A 21442-nucleotide genomic window follows, 5' to 3' on the forward strand; every position below is an offset into this window, starting at 1 on the left:
CTTTGTTATTGGATTACACCAAACACTGTTCATGACATATAGTGCACGATGGAAACAGGGTTGTAAAGTAACAAATTACAAATACTCTTGTTACTGTAATTAAGCAGTTTTCCCTGGAATTGTACTTTTGTAAGTAGTTTAAAAATGGTGTATTTTACTTTTACTTGAGTACATTTTAAGTGCAGTAACTGTACACTATTTTCCCTCTGTTTGTGTTAGATAATTCCCTGTCCTGATTTTATTTTTTATCCATCAACGTGATTGGCTATGAAATGGAAAACACCATGACTGTCTTAACTCATAATGTCACACACAAGCTCAAATTTTAAATGTAATAAAAATTTACATTATGGACATAGTACATTAGAAACTAGGTATGCTTAATAAATGGTATGATTTACATGAGATAAAACCACTCACTTTGGCACTAAGTGAGAAACACTAAAATTCTGGAACCATTAACATCTAAGTACTAGTCATGACACCAAAGTTTTAACAGTTAGCACAGGGTTAAACAGTAGTAATCCTAGCCCAAAGGAACTTGGAAAGCCTCCTCTACCCCCATTTCCTTCACATTCACTGTTTCCACAATCAGTTTTTATTAAGGCAATGTTTATACACATTTAAGACCTGCCAGTTCAGAAAATCTACAGACCAAAGAGACTCACTCTCAAGAACCACAACAGCAAAGGAGGTCTCAGCCAAAGACTTTAAAATGGACAGCAACCTCAACAGGGAACCAGAGCTTCAGTCTTCAACTTCACCATTGGAAGACAACGACAATATTGAAGAAAGAAACCAAAATGGTGAAGCTGCATTCTCCTCTGCTTTTGAAACAGCTGGAGATGGAGATTACTTACAATCGCCGACAACTGCCGCTAAGTTACTGAGAATGCTTGAGGCAGCAACCAGCTGGCAATCAAGGCTCACACAAATGCAGAACAGTGACGACGTGTTTGATGCAAATGATGTAGCTGTCAGGGAAGCGCCAAGAACAAAAAGAATAAGTGCCTCTGGGGCTGAACAGGTGAGTGCTTTTTTACAATTAATCTTAAACATAGTGTTGTCTGGCAGTGTGTAAGAAAAGACCAAATGTACTGAAATGCCCTTTTTTGCCCTTGAAAAAGGGTACTCAACCACTGGTTGCTTAAGAAGAACTGTCCATTTAAAATACAGCTGTTAAATTACTGTTTCACACCTGGTGGGACCGTATATTAGCATCTGGGCTGCCAATCCATGTGTGCTGGGTTTAAACCCTGGAAAGGGTGACCCATCAACCAGGAGGTTGTTTAGTATACCAAACTTTTGTCCTTTAACAAGACACTTATCCCCAGATTTTATTCAAGGGAACTGTCCGTTTAGGTTGCAAACCTCCAAATACCTGTTTGACATAAGGTGGTGTAGTGGCAAACTGTCTGGGCTCAAACCTTAGATAGGGTGACCCACAACTCTGGGGGTTGTTAAGATCCCTTAACAAGATGCCCTTGAACAAGGTTAACCCCAGGTTGCTTTAAGGGGACTGTCCCTTTAGTAAGTCGTTTGGGATTAAACATGTCTGCTAAAGAACTGTCCATTTAAAATACAGCTGTTAAATTACTGTTTCACACCTGGTGGGACCGTAGATTAGCATCTGGGCTGCCAATCCATGTGTGCTGGGTTTAAACCCTGGAAAGGGTGACCCATCAACCAGGAGGTTGTTTAGTATACCAAACTTTTGTCCTTTAACAAGACACTTATCCCCAGATTTTATTCAAGGGAACTGTCCGTTTAGGTTGCAAACCTCCAAATACCTGTTTGACATAAGGTGGTGTAGTGGCAAACTGTCTGGGCTCAAACCTTAGATAGGGTGACCCACAACTCTGGGGGTTGTTAAGATCCCTTAACAAGATGCCCTTGAACAAGGTTAACCCCAGGTTGCTTTAAGGGGACTGTCCCTTTAGTAAGTCGTTTGGGATTAAACATGTCTGCTAAATGATGTGTAACTGAATAACCAGTTCTTTGCTATCATTAGCAACCCTGAACGGAAACATAGTCTGTACACAACACAATGTGAGTACATTTACAGAAGCTCAATGGCACTGGGCCATAATTAATAAATTACTTTTGATAAATAACTCACTTTTGTGACCTCACAGACTTTAATCATTGTCAAGTCACATGACCTGCCAGAGTGTCCTGATTGTTCTAAACATATTATAAAGGTTTTGGTCCCACAGTGTAGGATTACATCTGACAGTGGATCCGTGCTTCTCTTGCCTGGTCACTTCACATAATGACACAACAATCATTGTTGTAGTTCAGCCCTTAAATGCTTGTGAGGAATTTGTTCTACGGATTTCTCAAGTGGATCTGACACCATGAGGAAAGTCTATAGCCTGGTCAGTCTCACTAAAAACAGGGAACCAAAAGATGCTGTGTTATCCCTTAACATCAAGGTATTTTGACATTTTTAGACAGAAGTTGAAATTTAACTATTATAACTTTTGAAAAACTACATTATAAGATGATGTAAATCTGAAGTTTTAAAATTTTTTAAGTTAGTTTTTTGGGATTTGTAGAAGTTTGTAATTTTAGTAAGGGATTTTGTATTGAGTGGTCACTCTGAGGCAGGTGTTCAAATAACCTCCATTGGTGTCTTGTATATAACGTTACATTTTTATTTCTAACCCTAAGGTACATAACAGAATGATTCTCATTACCTGCCCTCAAGTTTTTTAATTCTTATTCATTAACTTGCTGAAACAATTGAGCTGTTTCAGCTCTTTTTGTCTATAAATAGACATAATGCCTTTTGTAGGAAGATACTGTTATGTTCCCTGTTGTCTTTTGTTTTTGTACTGTCATCGTGAAGTTTAGTTTAATTCCTGTTTTGGTTTTGTAGTCTTTTTGTAGTTTCTTTTATTCTGTCATGTTCACTGTTGTCTTGTGTTCTATGTTTCTCTATTCACATTCTTGTCATGTTTCCTTGTCTGCTCCGTGTTTTCCTTTTCACCCGTCACCGTTCACGCTCCATGTCACGTTTTCTTTGTTGTCCGCCTCGTGTTTCACTGTCCTTGTCTAAAACTACATTTCCCACAATTCCCGGCCTTCCCTCACTGCCTGCACTCATCATTGTTTCCACCTGTGTCTCGTTCTGTCTCCACTTTGTCTGTGTATTTAAACCCTGGTTCTTTGTTTAGTCTCTGTCGATTGTCGTTCGTTTCTTGTATGTTGCCAAGCCTGGTCCGTGTTCCCTACCCGAGTTCTTAGTTTTCTTTGTGTTTTGTTTCATCGTGTTTAATCTGTTTCATTGTGTTTTAAGTTTCCAGTTTTCCCATCGTGGACTTTCCTTTGTGTTTACCTTTTATTTCTTATGTGTTAAAGTCAATAAAAACCGCGTTTGGATCCGCACCTCTTGTCAGTCTTGTCCTGCTTCCGCACCCCTCATAACAGAACAATCGACCAAAAATGGATCCAGCGGTTCAACAGGCCAATTATCGGCTGCTGTGTCTGAAGCAAGAGGACCGACCGGCAGTGCTTCACATTGGTGATTTTCTCAGGCTGGCAAGCGTCTCCGACTTCCCGGATTCTGCCCTGGTGGTCTACTTCAGGGGCAACCTGAACGCCTCGTTGAGGGAGCGGTTGCCACCAGCAACGCACGAGTGGACTCTCTGCAGATTCGTGGAGATGACGTTGCGGGTCTGCGGCTCACCGTTAACTGTGGGCGTTGCTGAGAAGGACTCTACCTTGCCATCCACAATGGAGTCCCTTCGACCACCTCCGGCGGCCCCAGTAACACCAGCCCCACCTGTCTGCGAACCGACCCTCACGCCAGTCACCTACCACGAGCCAGCGCGGCCCACTTCGTCAGCCCGGAGGAGGGAGAGAAGACGGGCTTCCGCCTCCCGGCCCGCGCCAGCCCCGGTCTGCGAGCCAGAGCCCACGCATGTCACGGTGAGCGAGCTAAAGCCCATGCATGTCACTGTGAGCGAGCCTGAGTCCTCGTCAGCCACGGTGAGCGAGCTAGAGCCCACGCATGTCACTGTGAGCGAGCCTGAGTCCTCGGCCGTCCCCGAGCCAGCGCCAGTAGCCTCAGACGTCAGTGAGCCAGTGCCTGTAGCCTCAAACGTCAATGAGCCAGTGCCTGTAGCCTCAGACGTCAGTGAGCCAGAGCCGTTAGCCTCAAACGTCAATGAGCCAGAGCCTGTAGCCTCAAACGTCAATGAGCCAGCGCCTGTAGCCTCGACCGTCCCTGAGCCAGCGCCTGTAGCCTCGACCGTCCCTGAGCCAGCGCCTGTAGCCTCGACCGTCCCTGAGCCAGCGCCTGTAGCCTCGACCGTCCCTGAGCCAGCGCCTGTAGCCTCGACCGTCCCAGAGCCAGCGCCTGTAGCCTCGACCGTCCGAGAGCCAGCGCCAGTGGTCGTGCCCATCCTAGAGCCAGCACCTCTCAAGCCTTCCAGGGCTCCTCCTCCCGAGCTTTCCAGAGCTCCGCCTCCCGAGCTTTCCAGAGCTCCGCCTCCCGAGCTTTCCAGAGCTCCGCCTCCCGAGCTTTCCAGAGCTCCGCCTCCCGAGCTTTCCAGAGCTCCGCCTCCCGAGCTTCCTAGAGCTCCGCCTTCCGAGCCTCCCGAGCTTTCCAGAGCTCCGCCTCCCGAGCTTCCTAGAGCTCTGCCTTCCAAGTTTCCCGAGCTTTCCAGAGCTCCGCCTTCGAGTCTCGAGCTTTCCAGAGCTCTGCCTCGAGCTTTCCAGAGCTCCGCCTCCCGAGCTTTCCAGAGCTCCGCCTCCCGAGCTTTCCAGAGCTCCGCCTTCCGAGCCTCCCGAGCTTTCCAGAGCTCCGCCTCCCGAGCTTCCTAGAGCTCCGCCTTCCGAGCCTCCCGAGCTTTCCAGAGCTCCGCCTCCCGAGCTTCCTAGAGCTCTGCCTTCCGAGCCTCCCGAGCTTTCCAGAGCTCCGCCTTCCGAGCTTTCCAGAGCTCCGCCTCTCAAGCCTCTCGAGCCTCCCAGGGCTCCGCCCCTCAAGCCGCTCGAGCCTCCCAGGGCTCCGCCCCTCAAGCCGCTCGAGCCTCCCAGGGCTCCGCCCCTCAAGCCGCTCGAGCCTCCCAGGGCTCCGCCCCTCAAGCCGCTCGAGCCTCCCAGGGCTCCGCCCCTCAGGCCTCTCGAGCCTTCCAGGGCTCCGCCCCTCAAACCTTTCGAGCCTACTAGGGCTCCGCCCCCCAAGTCTCCAGAGCTTCCTACGGCTCTTCTTCCAGAGATTCCCGAGCCTCCAAAAGCTTTGCCCCCAGAGACTCCAGAACCTACCAAGCCTCTACCTCTGAAACCTCCGACGGCGCTGCCTCCCTCGGCTCCGCCTCTCGAGTCTCTCGAGCCTTCCAGGGCTCCACCTCTCGAGCCTTCCACGGCTCCGCCTCCAGAGCCTCTTGAGCCTCCTACGGCTCCGCCTCCCGAGCCTCCTAAGGCTCCGCCTCTCGAACCACCTGAACTTCCGACGGCTCCGCCCTCAGAGCCTCCCGAGCCTCCTACGGCTCCGCCTCCACAGCCTCTTACGGCTCTGCCCCCAGAGACTCCCACGGCTCCGCCTCCTGAGCCATCCTCGGCTCCGCCTTCCTCAACCCCGTCTCCTAGGTCTTCCAGGGCTCTGCCTCCAGAATCTCCCGAGCCTTCCACGGCTCCACCCTCAGAGCCTCCCGAGCCTCCTACGGCTCCGCCTCCAGAGCCTCCTACGGCTCTGCCCCCAGAGACTCCAGAGCCTTCCTGGTCTCCGCTCCTAAAGCCTCCTCACGGCACTGCCGCCTCCTAGCCTCGGCTCCGCCTCCTGAGCCACCCCCAGCACCGCCTTTAGGGCCTTCTAAGCCATCACCTCCCTCGGCTCCGCCTCCGAGGTCCTCCTTGGCTCTGCCTCACGCGGCTCCGCCGGCCTCCCCAGTGGCCACTCCTCCTCACAGGGCCCCTGAACCGGCCCCTGCCCCACGGCCATCTCCTAGGCCACCCAAACCGGCCTCGGTCCTGGGGCCACCTCCCAGGTCCCCTGAACCGGCCCTTGGCCCATGGCCATCTCCCAGGCCACCAAAGCCGGCCCCTGTCCTGTGGCCTCCTCCCAGACCACAGAAACCTGTCCCTGCCCGGTCGATCCCTCCCTGGCCCCCTAAACCTGTCCCTTTTTGCCCCCGTGGACTGTCTCATTTCCCCGTGTGCCCCCACGGACTGTCTCATTTCCCCGTGTGCCCCCACGGACTGCCTAATTGCCCCTTGTGCCCCCATGGACTGCCCAGTTGCCCCTTGTGCCTCCTTGGATGGCCTCTGTGTCCCTTGTTCTCCCTTTCATCTGTCTGTTTTCCCCCCCGGTCTACCCCCTCACTCTTTGGTAATTTTGTTTTTTTTGGTTTTTCTGTCTTTTTTGTTAGGACCGTCTGGAATCCGGTCCTTTTGAGGGGGGTTATGTTATGTTCCCTGTTGTCTTTTGTTTTTGTACTGTCATCGTGAAGTTTAGTTTAATTCCTGTTTTGGTTTTGTAGTCTTTTTGTAGTTTCTTTTATTCTGTCATGTTCACTGTTGTCTTGTGTTCTATGTTTCTCTATTCACATTCTTGTCATGTTTCCTTGTCTGCTCCGTGTTTTCCTTTTCACCCATCACCGTTCACGCTCCATGTCACGTTTTCTTTGTTGTCCGCCCCGTGTTTCACTGTCCTTGTCTAAAACTACATTTCCCACAATTCCCGGCCTCCCTCACTGCCTGCACTCATCATTGTTTCCACCTGTGTCTCGTTCTGTCTCCACTTTGTCTGTGTATTTAAACCCTGGTTCTTTGTTTAGTCTCTGTCGATTGTTGTTCGTTTCTTGTATGTTGCCAAGCCTGGTCCGTGTTCCCTTCCCGAGTTCTTAGTTTTCTTTGTGTTTTGTTTCATCGTGTTTTAAGTTTCCAGTTTTCCCATCGTGGACTTTCCTTTGTGTTTACCTTTTATTTCTTATGTGTTAAAGTCAATAAAAACCGCGTTTGGATCCGCACCTCTTGTCAGTCTTGTCCTGCTTCCGCACCCCTCATAACAGATACAGTGTACTTCACCATAGTTTACATTTATGGGACTACTTGAAAATTAACTCAAAAGAATAAATATGATGCCATAATAAATTAAGTTTTTAATTATTAGTTTGTTTAGTGTGTATGTGTATTTAAGTATGTACTGTATGTGAGTATAGAAAAGTGTTAATTCACTTTATAACTGGTCAACAGGATCTCTTGCAGTATTTGAGAGATGAAAAAAAAGTGTAAAATTAAGCCATCAATGTGGCTTTTTTAATGCAAACTTTAATTTTAATATTTGTACCATTATATATAGCCTTATTGAGTATAAAGCATAATAATGATTCTGTGATTTTGAAACACCCCTTAACATTTTGGTTCCTCAAATTTGTAATATTTCTCAAATTTGCATTTGCAAACATCAAATTTCATATCCTTACCTATTGTATTCAAAACAATGTCAAACAATTTAATTGCTTAACAATTACCACATCAAAATCTTCAAGAAAATGTAATTAGTGGAAGTTTTGTGGAATAATTTTTTCTTAGCCAATCCAGTATCCTGATCAGCCACGAGAATTCAACAGTCGATTAACCAAGACTGGTCGCAGCTCTCTATCCCACTCCATTTCTCATTCTTCTTCAGACAGCAACAGCTCAGGTAGATGATTTTGGAGTTTCTTAAATTGGAGAATTGAAAATGTTTTTTGGTAGTTCTCTTTATCCTTGCAAACAATCTTTGATTCTAGTTTACTTCTCAAATTTTTTCTCAGGGGGCTCAGATGCAGAAAATGGAGACGATGAAGTTTGTCCTCGAGACAGGCAGCAGATTAACTCTAAAGGAAACAGAGATTTCTGCATAAAAAACATCAAGCTGGCTGATTTCGGCCGTCGAGAGATACAGCTTGCAGAGGACGGTATTATATGGTTTAAAACATGCAAGAACATATGTATTGTGCATGTCCAGCTACTTTATATAATTGACTAGATACATAAATGTGATGGATGTTCCTGTACCTTTATTTGTTGAAGAGATGACTGCACTGATGGCCTTAAGAAAAGCAGCCCATGGAGAGAAGCCACTTGCCGGGGCTAAAATAGTCGGCTGTACCCACGTCACCGCCGAGACAGCTGTAAGTGTCATCTATAATCCCTCCCTACTGTCATACTGACAGAGAAAACAAAGCATACTGAATACAGAAACTAAACCCTGTATACTCCCTTGTGCTTTTCAAAGACCTTCACACAACGTGGAAACATATGAAACAGCCTACTCCCTAACACATTTTTCCTCACTAGGTGCTGTTCGAGACCCTGACAATGTTAGGGGCTCAGTGCAGGTGGGCAGCCTGCAATATTTACTCCACCCAGAATGAAGTGGCAGCTGCTTTGGCAGAGCAAGGTAAAAGAGAATCACATACTCTCTCTCTAACTGTCTGAATACTCTTAATAAGACATCATACTTTTTTGTCCAATAAAACTTAAATGTGTACTTCTGAGTGTGGAGTGGCCCAGTGGTGAAAGATCACTGCACATTTTATTGTAACTGGGTAAAAACAACAAACTGATCAAATAGCCATGTGTCATATGTCGTTGGAAAGCTGGAATACAACCAGCCTATTTGTTTTACTCTCAGAGAAAAATATAGCAAGTAATAGCTAAGTCTATGTCTTTGACATACATGTTACATGTAAACAGGTGCTGCTTATATACCGAGTTTTTGCTTGTAACTTTGGAACACTTGGAGATGTTTTTGGACACTAGGATCAATCATATTTGCAATGTTATAACTTTTGATTGCTTTGTCTAATTAACACAAAATTCTACTTGATTACAGATGATTAGGAACAAAACAAAAACTGTTTTTTTTTTTATCTTATTTACACCCTACAATGTCAAATTAGAAAAATAACAAAAAAAGCTTTGAAAATAAATAACAGTTTCATTGGCTGATAGTCTCAGAATTGATCATAATCTATATCATTAAACATTTGAAAAGTTTTCTTTAAAAATATACCAAACACTTGACCCCCCTTGTTTTTTTTTTTTTTTTTTGTGAAGTTATAAGCCTTTAATTTTGGGTATGTCTCTGAAAGTTGATCAGTTTCACCAGGGATGAACTGCTGAAAATTCGGCAGAGCATACCTGATAATTTCTTGCTGGTGTTTGATTATTCAGACATTTTATTAGACATCTTAGTTGGAGGCGCAGCAGTGCTCTACAAGCGATCCAAAAGATGCACTTGAAGGAAGCAAGCCGGTGTGCTTGTGAAGCTTCATCAATGCGGCTTTGGAACTCAGCTGCTGAGTATTCATCTGGCGAATGTCCGCACCATCACCAACAAAACGGACAAACACCTTCTGCTCACTCAAAAAAAATAAGGACTTTTCTAACTCCTCTGCTCTGTGTTTCATGGAAACCTGGCTGAATGAAGCCATACCAGACAGCTTGTTTCATCTGCCGGGATTTTCAGCTGTTCAGAGCGGATCATGGAGTTATTGGGGAAAACGAGAGGTGGTGGAACATGCTTTTACATCAACGAAAGATAATGTACACATGTAACAGCATTGAAGAAGATGTGCTTTCCTAATTTAGAGGCACTCTTTATCAACTGTAAGCCTTTCTACTCACTGCGGGAGTTTTCCTTGTTTATTCTGGCGAGTGTGTACATCCTGCCACAAACATACGTGAACGCAGCGTTCACAGACATGGAGCAACAACACCCAGACTCACTTATTATTATTTTGGGAGATTTTAATAAAGCTAACCTCACCCGTGAACTGCCAAAAATACAAACAACACATCACATGCCCCACCAGAGAAAGAAATATACTGGTCCACTGCTACACCACTGTAAAGGATGCATATCGCTCTGTCCCACGTGCAGCTTTAGGACTCTCTGATAACTGTCTGGTTCATCTTTTCCCAAACTACAAGCAGAAACTAAAATCAGCTAAGCCTGTAGTAAGGACTTTAAAGAGTTGGACCAATGAATCAGAGGTGGAACTACAAGCCTGCTTGACTGCACTGATTGGTGAGATTTTGAGGCTTCAGCCACTGATTGGACGAGCTCGCAGATACCGTGACATCATAAGTCAGTTTCTGTGAGGATATATGCATTCCTACTAGGACATTTTTACCATTCAATAACGATAAAACATGGTTTACAGGAAAACTCAGACAGCTTCATCATGTCAAAGAGGATGCTTACAGAAGTGATTGTACAACAAAGGAACACATTGACTAAGGAAATATGAGTGGCTAAAAGAAGCTGTCGTTTTCAGCCAACGATCCTGTATCTCTGTGGAAACACCTAAAAAGCATTACCAAGTATATGACACCTCCCCCTCGATCTGTAGAGAGTCAACTAATGGCTGATGAACTGACTGTGTTTTTCTGCGGGTTTGAAAAGTGAAGTCTCACACCCCTCCCCCGCTCTGATCTTCACTTCACTTCATTACACACACACACACACACACACACACACACACCTCCTCGCCCTCCTGCTACTCAAACTGCTCTTATGATCTGTCAGAAGGATGTGTGCCCGGACTTTCGGAAACAAAAGACTAAGAAAGTTTCAGGCCCAGACGATGTTTCACCTGCCTGTCTGAATGTCTGCTCTGACCAACAGGCCCGCATCTTTACACAGATCTTCAATAGATCACTGGAGCTGTGTGAAGTTTCCTGCTGCTTCAAATGTTCCACCATCATTCCGTTCCCTCCAAAAAACACAAAATAACAGGACTAAATGACTACAGACCTGTCGCTCTCACGTCTGTGGTCATTTGAGAGACTGGTTTTGGCCCATTTGAAGTACATCACTGGACCCCTGCTGGACCCCCTTCAGTTTGCTTACCGAGCAAACAGGTCTGTGGATAATGCTGTCAACATGGGACTGCATTATATTCTGCAACACCTCAAGATACCTGGGACTTTTTTAAGGATCCTATTTGTGGACTTCAGTACAGCCTTCAATACCATCAATATCTGACCCAGCTCTCTGTGCCCACCCCAATCTGTATTATGGATCAGCAGCTTTCAGACAGATAGGCAGCAGCTAGTTAGACTGGGGACCCTCACTATTAGCACTGGCGCTCCTCAAGGATGCTTTCTGTCTCCACTGCTCTTCTCCCTGTGCATCCCCCGGTCATCTGCCTTGACAGTGACAGGTCTGCATACAGATGGGAGGTTGATCAGATGCTGTCTGGTGCGGTTACAACAATCTTGAGCTGAACACGCTCAAAATAGTGGGGATGACTGTGGAAAAGCAGCTCATAAAGCTCATTCTGATTCTGAAACAGGAAATCTTTGAAAACACCCTTAGAGTTTAAAAGGTTAATAACCAAAAGTTTGGAGGTTTGAACCTGTCAGAGGTGATCTGTGAGCTAGCATATCGCCATTGTTCTTCGAGCAGTATTTTCCAACTCTGTTCCTAGAGAACCCTTATCTGACACACCCAGTTCAGGTCACAGAGCAAATAACATGGGGTTTGATTCCCAGGGAATGGATGAAAGATTAAATGTATACCTTGATTTCACTGTAAGTCACTTTGGATATTAACAAATGCAAAAAAAATATGTTATTTTGGTTTTACCTGCTTTGACAACAATCTTGTTGTTTTCTGTTCTCCATGGGAGATTTCCCAGTGTTTGCATGGCAGGAGGAGTCTGAAGATGATTTCTGGTGGTGTATTGATCGCTGTGTAAATCTGGAGAGCTGGGAGCCGAACATGGTATGAGTCCCTCCAGTGATATGGGACCACTTTTCCTTCCAAGGAGCAATATAGTGTCTTGTCGTATCGTATCTTGTCTGTCACCTGTAAAGAAGTTTGGTTAATGACCTTTCATTTTTAGATCCTTGATGATGGAGGAGATATGACACATTGGATATACAAGAAATACCCTCACCTCTTCAAAAAAGTCAAGGGTGTTGTTGAAGAGAGTATCACTGGAATTCACAGGTATCGTTTGATAATAATACATTTTCTTTATTGTATTTTTTATTTGATAAAAAAGAGAAGACCCTCTATTTGTACAATGTAATGGATGCTCCTATATCTTTATTTGTTAAAGAGGTGATTGCATTGATCTGACACAAGGGTGTTTGCATGATGAGCTTGTCTTGAAACAACTTTAATCTTGTGTTGCATCACATTTATCTCTGTTCAGGCTTCATCACCTGTCTAAAGCAGGAAAACTCTGTGTGCCAGCCATAAATGTCAATGACTCCGTCACAAAACAGAAGTTTGACAACCTTTACTTCTGCAAGGAATCCATTCTGGATAGGTAATATGGGTTGGACACATGATCACAATATATTTAAGAATGTCCTGGTGTATTAGTTTAAAATGTTTATAAATTTATGATTAAGCACCATATTAAATCACTTTCTATCTTACTCTTATTCTTTTAGTCTAAAAAAGACCACTGATGTTATGTTTGGGGGGAAACAGGTGGCTGTATGTGGATATGGAGAGGTGAGGTAACATGTAATATTACATCACCTGTTTCAAATAAATTAGGCTCTTTTTTTGTCAGTTTCAGAATACTCATTGTCACCGGTTTTAGCCTATTGGCCTCTGTGTGTTTGTGTGTGTATGTAAATATTGATGCCCACAGGTGGGAAAAGGTTGCTGTTCAGCTTTAAAAGCATTGGGTTCTGTTGTGTATGTAACAGAGATTGATCCTATCTGTGCTCTACAGGCATGGTAAGACATTGGTTACCTGAAAGAATCTTGAAATTTATAGCTTCAGAAAGTTAGAATGACATATCACTACATTTGCATGTTTGCCACATGTATGTATCATCCTTGACATGGTCCAATCATATCTTACCTAGCATGGATGGCTTTCGATTGACCAGACTAGGTGATGTCATAAGACAAGTGGACATTGTTATCACCTGCACAGGCAAGTTCCACAATGCTCGACTATTAACTTAACACTGTTATTTGCTATGACAACCCACTCTTTGTTCATACAGGTAACAAAAATGTTGTTGTGAGGGAACATATGGACCAAATGAAGAATGGGTGCATTGTCTGCAACATGGGACGATCCAATACAGAAATTGATGTGGTAGGTGGTTGCAGGACTTGGTAAAACACATTATTTTGATAGGCAATTGGATGCTTTTAATTTAATTTCTTGCCAACCTTAAAATTTGTGTTTGGATTTGAATTATTCAGGTTAGTCTGAGAACGCCAGAATTGACATGGCACCATTTGAGACAACAAGTGGATCACGTTATATGGCCTGATGGCAAAAGAATTATTCTCATAGCGGAGGTGAGAGGAAAAATACAAACCCTATAGAGCACATATAGCATGTTGTACACAAGTAGGACATGTTCCTGGGACAATATTTCTATTGACCAATCACATCACTTACCACTTACCTGAAATCACAGGGCAATTATGTTGATAAGACTTTTGTTCTAGGATCAAAGGATGTCGATCCAAGAACATTTTGTACTTCGTGTCAATCTTGTAAAGATATCATGTACATCTCTTTATAACCCACATGGCATATCGATAACTAATATAATGCAGGGTACTGTTTTACCACATTTGGTTTCAGGGCCGTGTTCTTAATCTGAGCTGCTCCACTGTACCCATATATGTGCTTTCCATCACAGCCACCACACAGGTATGGGAAAGGATAGTTAATACATGAATTTAAATGAGGTTGATAGCCTAAAGGCTTAAGTTTCCCCTTCTGTCGCTCTCTCCACGTTGTGTCGGAGAAGCGGCACTAGGGGTCTCTCTTGAGCGCCGATATTCACCTCTGATCTATTGAAAAGGGCCAATGGGAGTTGGCAGTCAGTATTTGCATACCCCGCCCCCGGACATACGGGTATTTAAGCGGGGCAAATACGGGAGTTCATTCAGAAAATTTCTTCGGAGCCGATGGTCTGTCTGCAGTTGCTGCGAGTTTACACACCACTATAAAACATTCCTGTTTCCTCTGACGATCTGCATGTTGTTGGATCTTGACGGCGCACAACAGTGGCTTTCTCCTTCACTTTGCACGGCTTGCATTGTTGCCCCTGAGCGCTTCGACAGCGCAGACACACATACACACTGTGTATATTAAAAGAGTTATTTTCCTTAAAAGAGTAAATTTCTCTAAAAGAGCAAACACAGCGGCGTAGAACGTCCTTTTCAGGACGCGTCTTTCTGAAGATGCCTTTCCGCCCCTGTGTAGTTTTTGGAGGCGGTGATTTCTCCCCACCTCTGACGGTCATAAAAACCGCCTGGCGTACCTGGGTTGCGAAACATGCAGGCAGCGTTTTTTATGAATGGTCTATGTTTTCAGTATGAAAACATAGCCATGACAGCATTGCGGTCATAGGCTTTCTCTTGTGGTGAGAGAGAGCCGCTTCAGCCGCCCCCCTCGCCTCCTTCCCACGGGATTGAGGCAGGCGCCGCGGGCGATGAAAACGATCTGGGGTCAATGACGGGCTGCGTTTCGCCGGGTGAACCCCCTTGAAACCCCCCGCCTCCCCGGCACGCTTGCTGTTTTCCGTCCGGGCTCGGGATGAGCATGCTCTCCAATGGGTTATGTTTTCAGCCTGAGAACATAGCTGCAGCAGCGTTGCGATCTCTGCTTTCTTGTGAGGAAGAAAGCCACTTCAGCCGCCCTCCGCTCCTCGCCTCCTACCTACGGGATTGACGCAGGCGCCGCGAGCGATGAAGATGATCCCGGGATAATGGCGGGCTGCGTTTCGCTGGGTAAAAACCGCTCGAAACCCCCCCCCCCTGCACGCTTGCTTGCTCCCCTCACGAGCTCGGGATAAGCGCGGTCCGCCTAACGGCCGGCCGCCCGGTCCCTGGAGCTCCCGGACATTGGATGACGACATCACCGCTGCATCGGAAAGCGTCACAGCGGCATCGGATGCGGATAACTCGCCTGGGCCGCCACCTACGGGTCTGCTTGCCCAGTCTGAGCCTGACGCACGGAGAGCCGCTATGCTTCCCCGGGCTTGATGATTCACGGCCTGGTGCGCCGCCCACAGCCGCGCCCCCCCGTTCCTTCCCGGACGTGCACGACGAGCTGAGCGAGCCAAGCTTCCTCGCTCCTCCGCTCTCACTACCCTCGGCGGTAGAACGGTCCCAGACCGCTCCCCCCCTGCATGCCATGGCCCCTCCCTGCAAGTCCACCGGGCCAAGGCACTTCAAGATTTGCACTTGGGTAGTACTGTTCTTGACGTGCTGCAGGAACTGCACTCGGACAGGCGATGTCCACCCTCGTGGTCCAGAAACATAACAAATGGACTGGATCTGGTCGTAGTACAGGAGGTAGACAAAGCACGCTTTCTCAAAACTCTCCAGTCTCCCAGCTCCATTCGGCGACACCACCTGACGACTCCACCCAGCAGTCCTCAGTGGTGAAGAAACAGACTGAGGCCAGGTCACACGTCCTGCCCCGCCACAAACCTGCCGCCAGGGGCCATGCCCTGTCTGCTTGCCGAGGGCATCCTCCTGCGGCTTTCAAGGAAGAAAGGAAGTGGTACTCCGCCTCAACGAACGAGAGTGGGCCTAGCTCTCAGCCCCGCGTTGAGCTCCCCACAGAAAGAGGACGCCCCCTCGTCTCACGGACCCCCTCGAGGACCCGGAAGGCTCCCAGGCGCTCCTGAGACGACCGACCCAGAGACCGAGACGTTAGCTCCGGAGGTGGTAAGACCTCTCCGTTCCCCGGTGGAGGGCCGGGAGGAGAATCCTTTGTTTTTACATTTTCCACATTCTCAATAATAGAGCTATTTCCTTTGCCTCTGGGTCACGTGGCCCGCAAATGCCGTTCTCACGGCAATCTGCTTTCAGATTACGACAGTCCCGGTACACCGGACGCGGCGATCCCGCCTTCCGCCTGCCCACAACTGTCCCCCGGCCGGCCGGTTCAGACGAGTCCAGAGGATGCCAGCATCAGACCTCCTCCTCAGTCACGAACCCGCCCCCTGCCGGGTGCGCGAAGCAAGGTAAGTGCTTTGAGTCTATTCTCAGCACCTCAGCCTCAGGCCGCAACGAAGCCGCCCGACGCTGCATTACCTGTTCCGCCCCGCTGCGAGGCCCCGCCGGGTACGTCCAAAATACTCGTCCCTTTGGTGCCCCTAGCGTAGAGCTGGGAAGCGTGGCTTTCGCTTCCCAATGCATCACGCTGGCTGCACCGGACCATTCGACTCTGTTACGCAATTCAGTTTGCTCGGCTCCCGCCCCCCTTCAGGGGCGTCCGCGGAAATCACGACCCTCTTAGCCAAGGGCGCGGTAGAGCCCGTCCCTCCAACCGAAATGAGGAAGGGTTTCTACAGCCCTTACTTCATTGTACCCAAGAAAGCGGCGGCTTACGACCAATCCTGGACTTGCGAGTTTTCAATCGGGCCTTGTTAAAACTCCCGTTCAAAATGCTCACGCAGAGAAATATTCTGGCTGGCGTTCAGCATCTAGATTGGTTCGCAGCGGTAGACCAGAAGGACGCGTACTTCCACGTCTCAATTCTGCCACGACACCGACCCTTCTTACGGTTCGCGTTCGACGGCCAGGCGTTCCAGTACAAAGCCCTCCCCTTCGGCCTGTCTCTATCCCCTCGCGTCTTTACGAAAGTCGCAGAGGCGGCCCTTGCCCCGCTACGAGTAGCCGGCATCCGCATTTCTCAACTACCTCGACGACTGGCTCATCCTAGCACACTCTCGAGACTTACTATGCACACACAGAGACCAGATGCTCCGGCACCTCAGCCGCTTGGGGCTTCAGGTCAACTGGGAAAAGAGCAAGCTCACTCCGGTTCAGAGCATCTCTTTTCTCGGGTTGGAGTTAGACTCAGTCTCAATGACAGCACGTCTCACGAGCGAGCGTGCTCAGTCGGTGCTGGACTGCCTCGCTTCCTTGAAGCCAGGCACAGTGGTCCCTCTAAAACTTTTCCAGAGGCTCCTGGGGCATATGGCGTCCTCCGCGGCGGTCGCGCCGCTGGGGTTGATGCATGTGAGACCACTCCAGCACTGGCTTCAGACTGGAGTCCCGAGACAAGCATGGCACCACGGCACGCATCGGGTAAGGATCACCCCTGCCTGCCTCAAAACACTCTGACCCTGGACAGACCTCTGCTTTCTACGGGCAGGAGTGCCCCTGCAGCAGGTGTCCCGCTGCGTCCTGGTCACAACCGACGCCTCCCGGTGGGGTGCCGTGTGCAGCGGGCACGCAGCAGCGGGCCGTTGGAAAGGGGCCCCGCTGCGTTGGCACATCAATTGCCTGGAGTTGTTGACCGTCCTTCTTTCTCTCAGGAAGTTCCTCCCGTTAGTTCGGGACAAACATGTCCTCGTGAGATCGGACAGCACCACAGTGGGGGCGTACATAAATCGCCAAGGTACGCTCCCACAACATGTCACAACTCGCCCGCTGTCTCCTCCTATGGAGCCAGCAGTGACTCAAGTCACTGCGCGCCACTCACATCCCCGGCAAGCTCAACGTCGTAGCGGACGCGCTATCATGACAACGCCTGCCCGGCGGGGAGTGGAGGCTTCACCCCCAGTCGGTCCAGCTGATTTGGGAATGGTTCGGCAAGGCCCAGGTAGACATGTTCGCCTCCCAGGAAACCTCCCACTGCCCGCTCTGGTACGCCCTAACAGAGGCTCCCCTTGGGACAGACGCGCTGGCACACAGCTGGCCCTCGGGGCTGCGCAAGTACGCATTTCCCCCAGTGAGCCTTCTTGCACTGGTGCTGTGCAAGGTCAGGGAGGACGAGGAGCAAGTCACGTTAGTGGCCCCCTACTGGCCCACTCGGACTTGGTTCTCGGAACTCAGGCTTCTCACGACAGCTCCTCCCTGGCGAATTCCCCTGAGAAAGGACCTCCTCTCTCAGGGACGGGGCACGCTCTGGCACCCGCGCCCAGACCTCTGGAACCTCCACGTCTGGTCCCTGGACGGGACGCGTAAGAGCTAGCCGGCTTACCGGCGACCGTTGTGAATACAATCAACCAAGCCAGAGCCCCTTCTACCAGGCACCTTCACGCCCTAAAGTGGCGCTTGTTCGCAGATTGGTGTTCTTCCGGAACTGAAGACCCGCAGAGATGCGCTATCAAGTCAGTGCTCCTGTTCCTACAGGAGAGGCTGGACAGGAGGCTGTCCCCGTCCACTCTCAAGGTGTATGTTGCCGTCATTGCCGCCCACCATGATCCTGTAGACGGCAAGTCTTTGGGCAAGCACGACCTGATCCTCAGGTTCCTGAGAGGCGCCCAGAGGTTGAATCCCTCCCGGCCAGGCCTAGTTCCCTCCTGGGATCTCTCGGTAGTCTTGGCAGGACTCCAGAGACCTCCCTTCGAGCCGCTTGAAGCAATTGGACTCAGGGCCCTCTCTCTTAAGACGGCCCTGCTGATCGCGCTCGCCTCCATCAAGAGGGTCGGGGACCTGCAAGCGTTCTCTGTCAGCGACACTTGCCTGGAGTTCGGTCCGGCAGATACGTCTGTGATCCTAAGACCGCGACCGGGCTATGTGCCCAAGGTTCCTACCACACCATTCCGAGATCAGGTAGTGAACCTGCAAGCGCTGCCCCGGGAGGAGGCAGACCCAGCCCTTTCGTTGCTGTGTCCAGTGCGCGCCCTGCGCATTTACCTGGACCGCACACAGAGCACCAGAAAGCGCTCTGAGCAGCTCTTTGTCTGCTTTGGGGGACGGCAGAAAGGGAATGCCGTCTCCAAACAGAGGCTCGCCCACTGGGTTGTCGACGCCATCACACTGGCTTATCACACCCAGGCCGTGCCCCTACCCTTGCGGGTCAGAGCTCACTCAACAAGGGGTGTTGCGTCCTCGTGGGCACTGGCAAGGGCACCTCCCTAGCAGACATCTGTAGAGCCGTGGGTTGGGCAACACCCAACACCTTCGCGAGGTTTTACAACCTCCGCGTTGAGTCGGTGGCGTCTTGTGTTTTCTCAGGTCCGAGCCCGTAGAACTCGGTAACACGTAGACCGACCGGCCAGGTGGATCACTTGCGCCCAGCTCCCTTTTCCTGACATCAAGGTAAAGTAGTGCGCCTTCTTCCCAGGGCGCCCCACTCCGAGTTGGGACCCTGGTCGATTCCTCCCCAGCCCTCCGGGTCCGCGGTTCAGCGGAGGAACTCGCCGACCCAAGCCACTGCGGGTACCCTGATGGCCACCCTGTACTGGTATAGGGGTTCCACAGGTAAAATAAGAAGGCCTCCGGTTCGGACTCCCCCTGTGTGTAATTCCACGGTTCTGTCCCCTTACGAGCGGACCCCCGTGTCTCCCTTAGGCAGTTACAGCTGCCCCGGTCGCCGTGCTGTAGCAACTCCCCCTTTTGAGGCTGGATCTACCACCGCACCATACTTTCCACACGAGCCCTAAGACGGCCGTGTGACGTGTCTACCACTTTTCCTCCCCAAGAAAAAGGGCAGGTGTGGTCTCCGCAGGGTATGGGTAAGACCCCCTTCCCTATATGCGTGTAAGGGCCCCGGCCGTGATTGCTCTATGCGAGAAACATAGAGAGAAAAGAGGCCCAGCCAGGCTGGCCCGTTCCCATGTTGGCAAACATCGCCTTGTTCCCCTCCCAGGGTAACTACAAGGATTCCGATGTTCTTATGGGGCATTGGGGAATGGTACGTGCAGCCAGGTACAGACGATGCACGGCACTGGATGAAATCCCTGCTCGCCTCTGTATCGGCGGTTCACGTACATGGCTCAGCGCATGGCAAGATTGGAATGGGTCCCCTAGTGTCGCTTCTCCGACACAACGTGGAGAGAGCGACAGAAGGGGAACGTTTGGTTACGTATGTAACCTCCGTTCCCCGAGGGAGGGAACGACACGTTGGGTCTTTCCTCCGCCATGTCGCTGAACCGAGCCACTGTTGTGGCCGGACCATTTCCGGCTCCTCAGAAAAATCCTGAATGAACTCCCGTATTTGCCCCGCTTAAATACCCGTATGTCCGGGGGCGGGGTATGCAAATACTGACTGCCAACTCCCATTGGCCCTTTTCAATAGATCAGAGGTGAATATCGGCGCTCAAGAGAGACCCCTAGTGTCGCTTCTCCAACACAACATGTCGTTCCCTCCCTCGGGGAATGGAGGTTACATACGTAACCAAACGTTTTCTATTCTCAATTAGCCTAAATAACAAAGACTAGCTGGGCAGAACAATAAAACGTTTAAAGGAACATTTATTTTAGTAAAACAGAATGTATTTAATATGGGGTGCATAATAGTTTTGTGCCATTTTTGGGTTTTAAATTATTTTGTGGATACTGAAATTGATATGTTCTCTGTGGATAGTTGTTTAGCTTGCTTCATTTTTTTATGTACTTTTTAGGCTTTGGCATTGATTGAGCTCTTTAATGCCCCAGAGGGCCGTTACAAACAAGATGTCTACCTTCTTCCCAAGAAACTAGGTAAGAATCACAATGGACATTAATGGCCTTGAATGATTGCATTATAATAAAAAGATTTTAATGAAGATTACATTGAACAATGTTTTTTTAATGCATCAAAATATAATTCTATATATTGTGTGCCAGATGAGTATGTTGCAGGCCTGCACCTTCAGACCTTTGACGCACAACTGACTGAGCTTACTGATGATCAAGCAAAATACCTGTGTTTGAGTAAACACGGCCCCTTCAAGCCGAGTTACTACAGGTGACAAACGTAGTAACAAATTTAAACCACACAGCTCTCCAATTATTACAATTTTACAAGAAATTAGAAGTATTTAAAATCTGCTTTGTTTTTTCCTTTTTTAGGTATTAAAATAGGTAGAGATCTTCAACTCAATATCATATTTATCAAAAAGATGGACCTTAAACTATGGGAACTTTGTAGGCCTAGACTTGACTGGGCGAGGAATCCATTTATCTCGCTTTTCTACAGCATTTGATATTACAAGCTTGTCCTTTACAATCAACTCTATTGCAATTTTTTTTATTGCTGCTTGCTATTTTGACATTTCTAAGGTGTTTTCATTTCTAACACGCACAACATATATTTCAGCTTGTCCAGTCCAATGATAATTTAAAGCGAAAGGTAGAAAATGCAACAAGTGAATAGATGATTTATTGTACTGAGTGGTGTTCACCTTTGTGCACGGTTCTATAATAAAAAATAAAAATACAAAGCATTCTGCCACTGTTTGTTTTTTAGAGTTTTTTTAAAAAAAAAGTTCTTCAAGGTAAAGTAAACAACAAAACAGAAAACAGAATACATTGTTTGACATAAAAAGGTTTTATATATATTTTATATTTTACTCTTTAAGTTGGCGACACAAACTGTGTTCCTTGTTCAATCAAGCTAGATATTCCAGCTTCATTGAGGAAGTCATCTAACGTCAACTCCTTTAATAACCATTTTGAGATTTTTTTGTGCGTTGTCATTATGTTATGTATTTGAAGTGTGCCTCTAACATATTTTTACACATCTCCCCTGAGCTCTGACTGCATAGCTCAAGTTGTTTC

At 48.2% G+C, this 21442-nt stretch overlaps 1 protein-coding gene across 6 annotated transcripts; it reads left to right on the forward strand.

Moving 5' to 3' along the window:
- Nucleotides 1-539: 539 nt before the first annotated feature.
- Nucleotides 540-21169, forward strand: ahcyl2a (adenosylhomocysteinase like 2a). 6 transcript variants are annotated; one of them, XM_052119651.1, is made up of 17 exons: nucleotides 540-1027; nucleotides 7540-7651; nucleotides 7764-7907; nucleotides 8023-8123; nucleotides 8290-8392; nucleotides 11631-11725; nucleotides 11847-11953; nucleotides 12162-12278; nucleotides 12406-12469; nucleotides 12612-12700; nucleotides 12832-12902; nucleotides 12976-13070; nucleotides 13181-13279; nucleotides 13572-13640; nucleotides 20305-20383; nucleotides 20510-20630; nucleotides 20735-21169. In XM_052119651.1, exons 1-17 carry the CDS (start codon nucleotides 716-718, stop codon nucleotides 20739-20741), a joined length of 1785 nt encoding a protein of 594 aa, XP_051975611.1. In that variant the 5' UTR covers nucleotides 540-715; the 3' UTR covers nucleotides 20742-21169. The 6 variants fall into 6 exon arrangements, with proteins under 6 accessions (XP_051975611.1, XP_051975612.1, XP_051975615.1 ...); XM_052119655.1 differs by lacking the exon at nucleotides 540-1027 and adding an exon at nucleotides 2217-2378 and having other exon boundaries at nucleotides 20735-21150; XM_052119653.1 differs by lacking the exon at nucleotides 540-1027 and adding an exon at nucleotides 2217-2435 and having other exon boundaries at nucleotides 20735-21146.
- The last annotated feature ends 273 nt before the right edge of the window (nucleotides 21170-21442 follow it).

This window comes from Xyrauchen texanus, chromosome 46, assembly GCF_025860055.1.
Source record: "Xyrauchen texanus isolate HMW12.3.18 chromosome 46, RBS_HiC_50CHRs, whole genome shotgun sequence".
NCBI lineage: Eukaryota > Metazoa > Chordata > Actinopteri > Cypriniformes > Catostomidae > Xyrauchen > Xyrauchen texanus.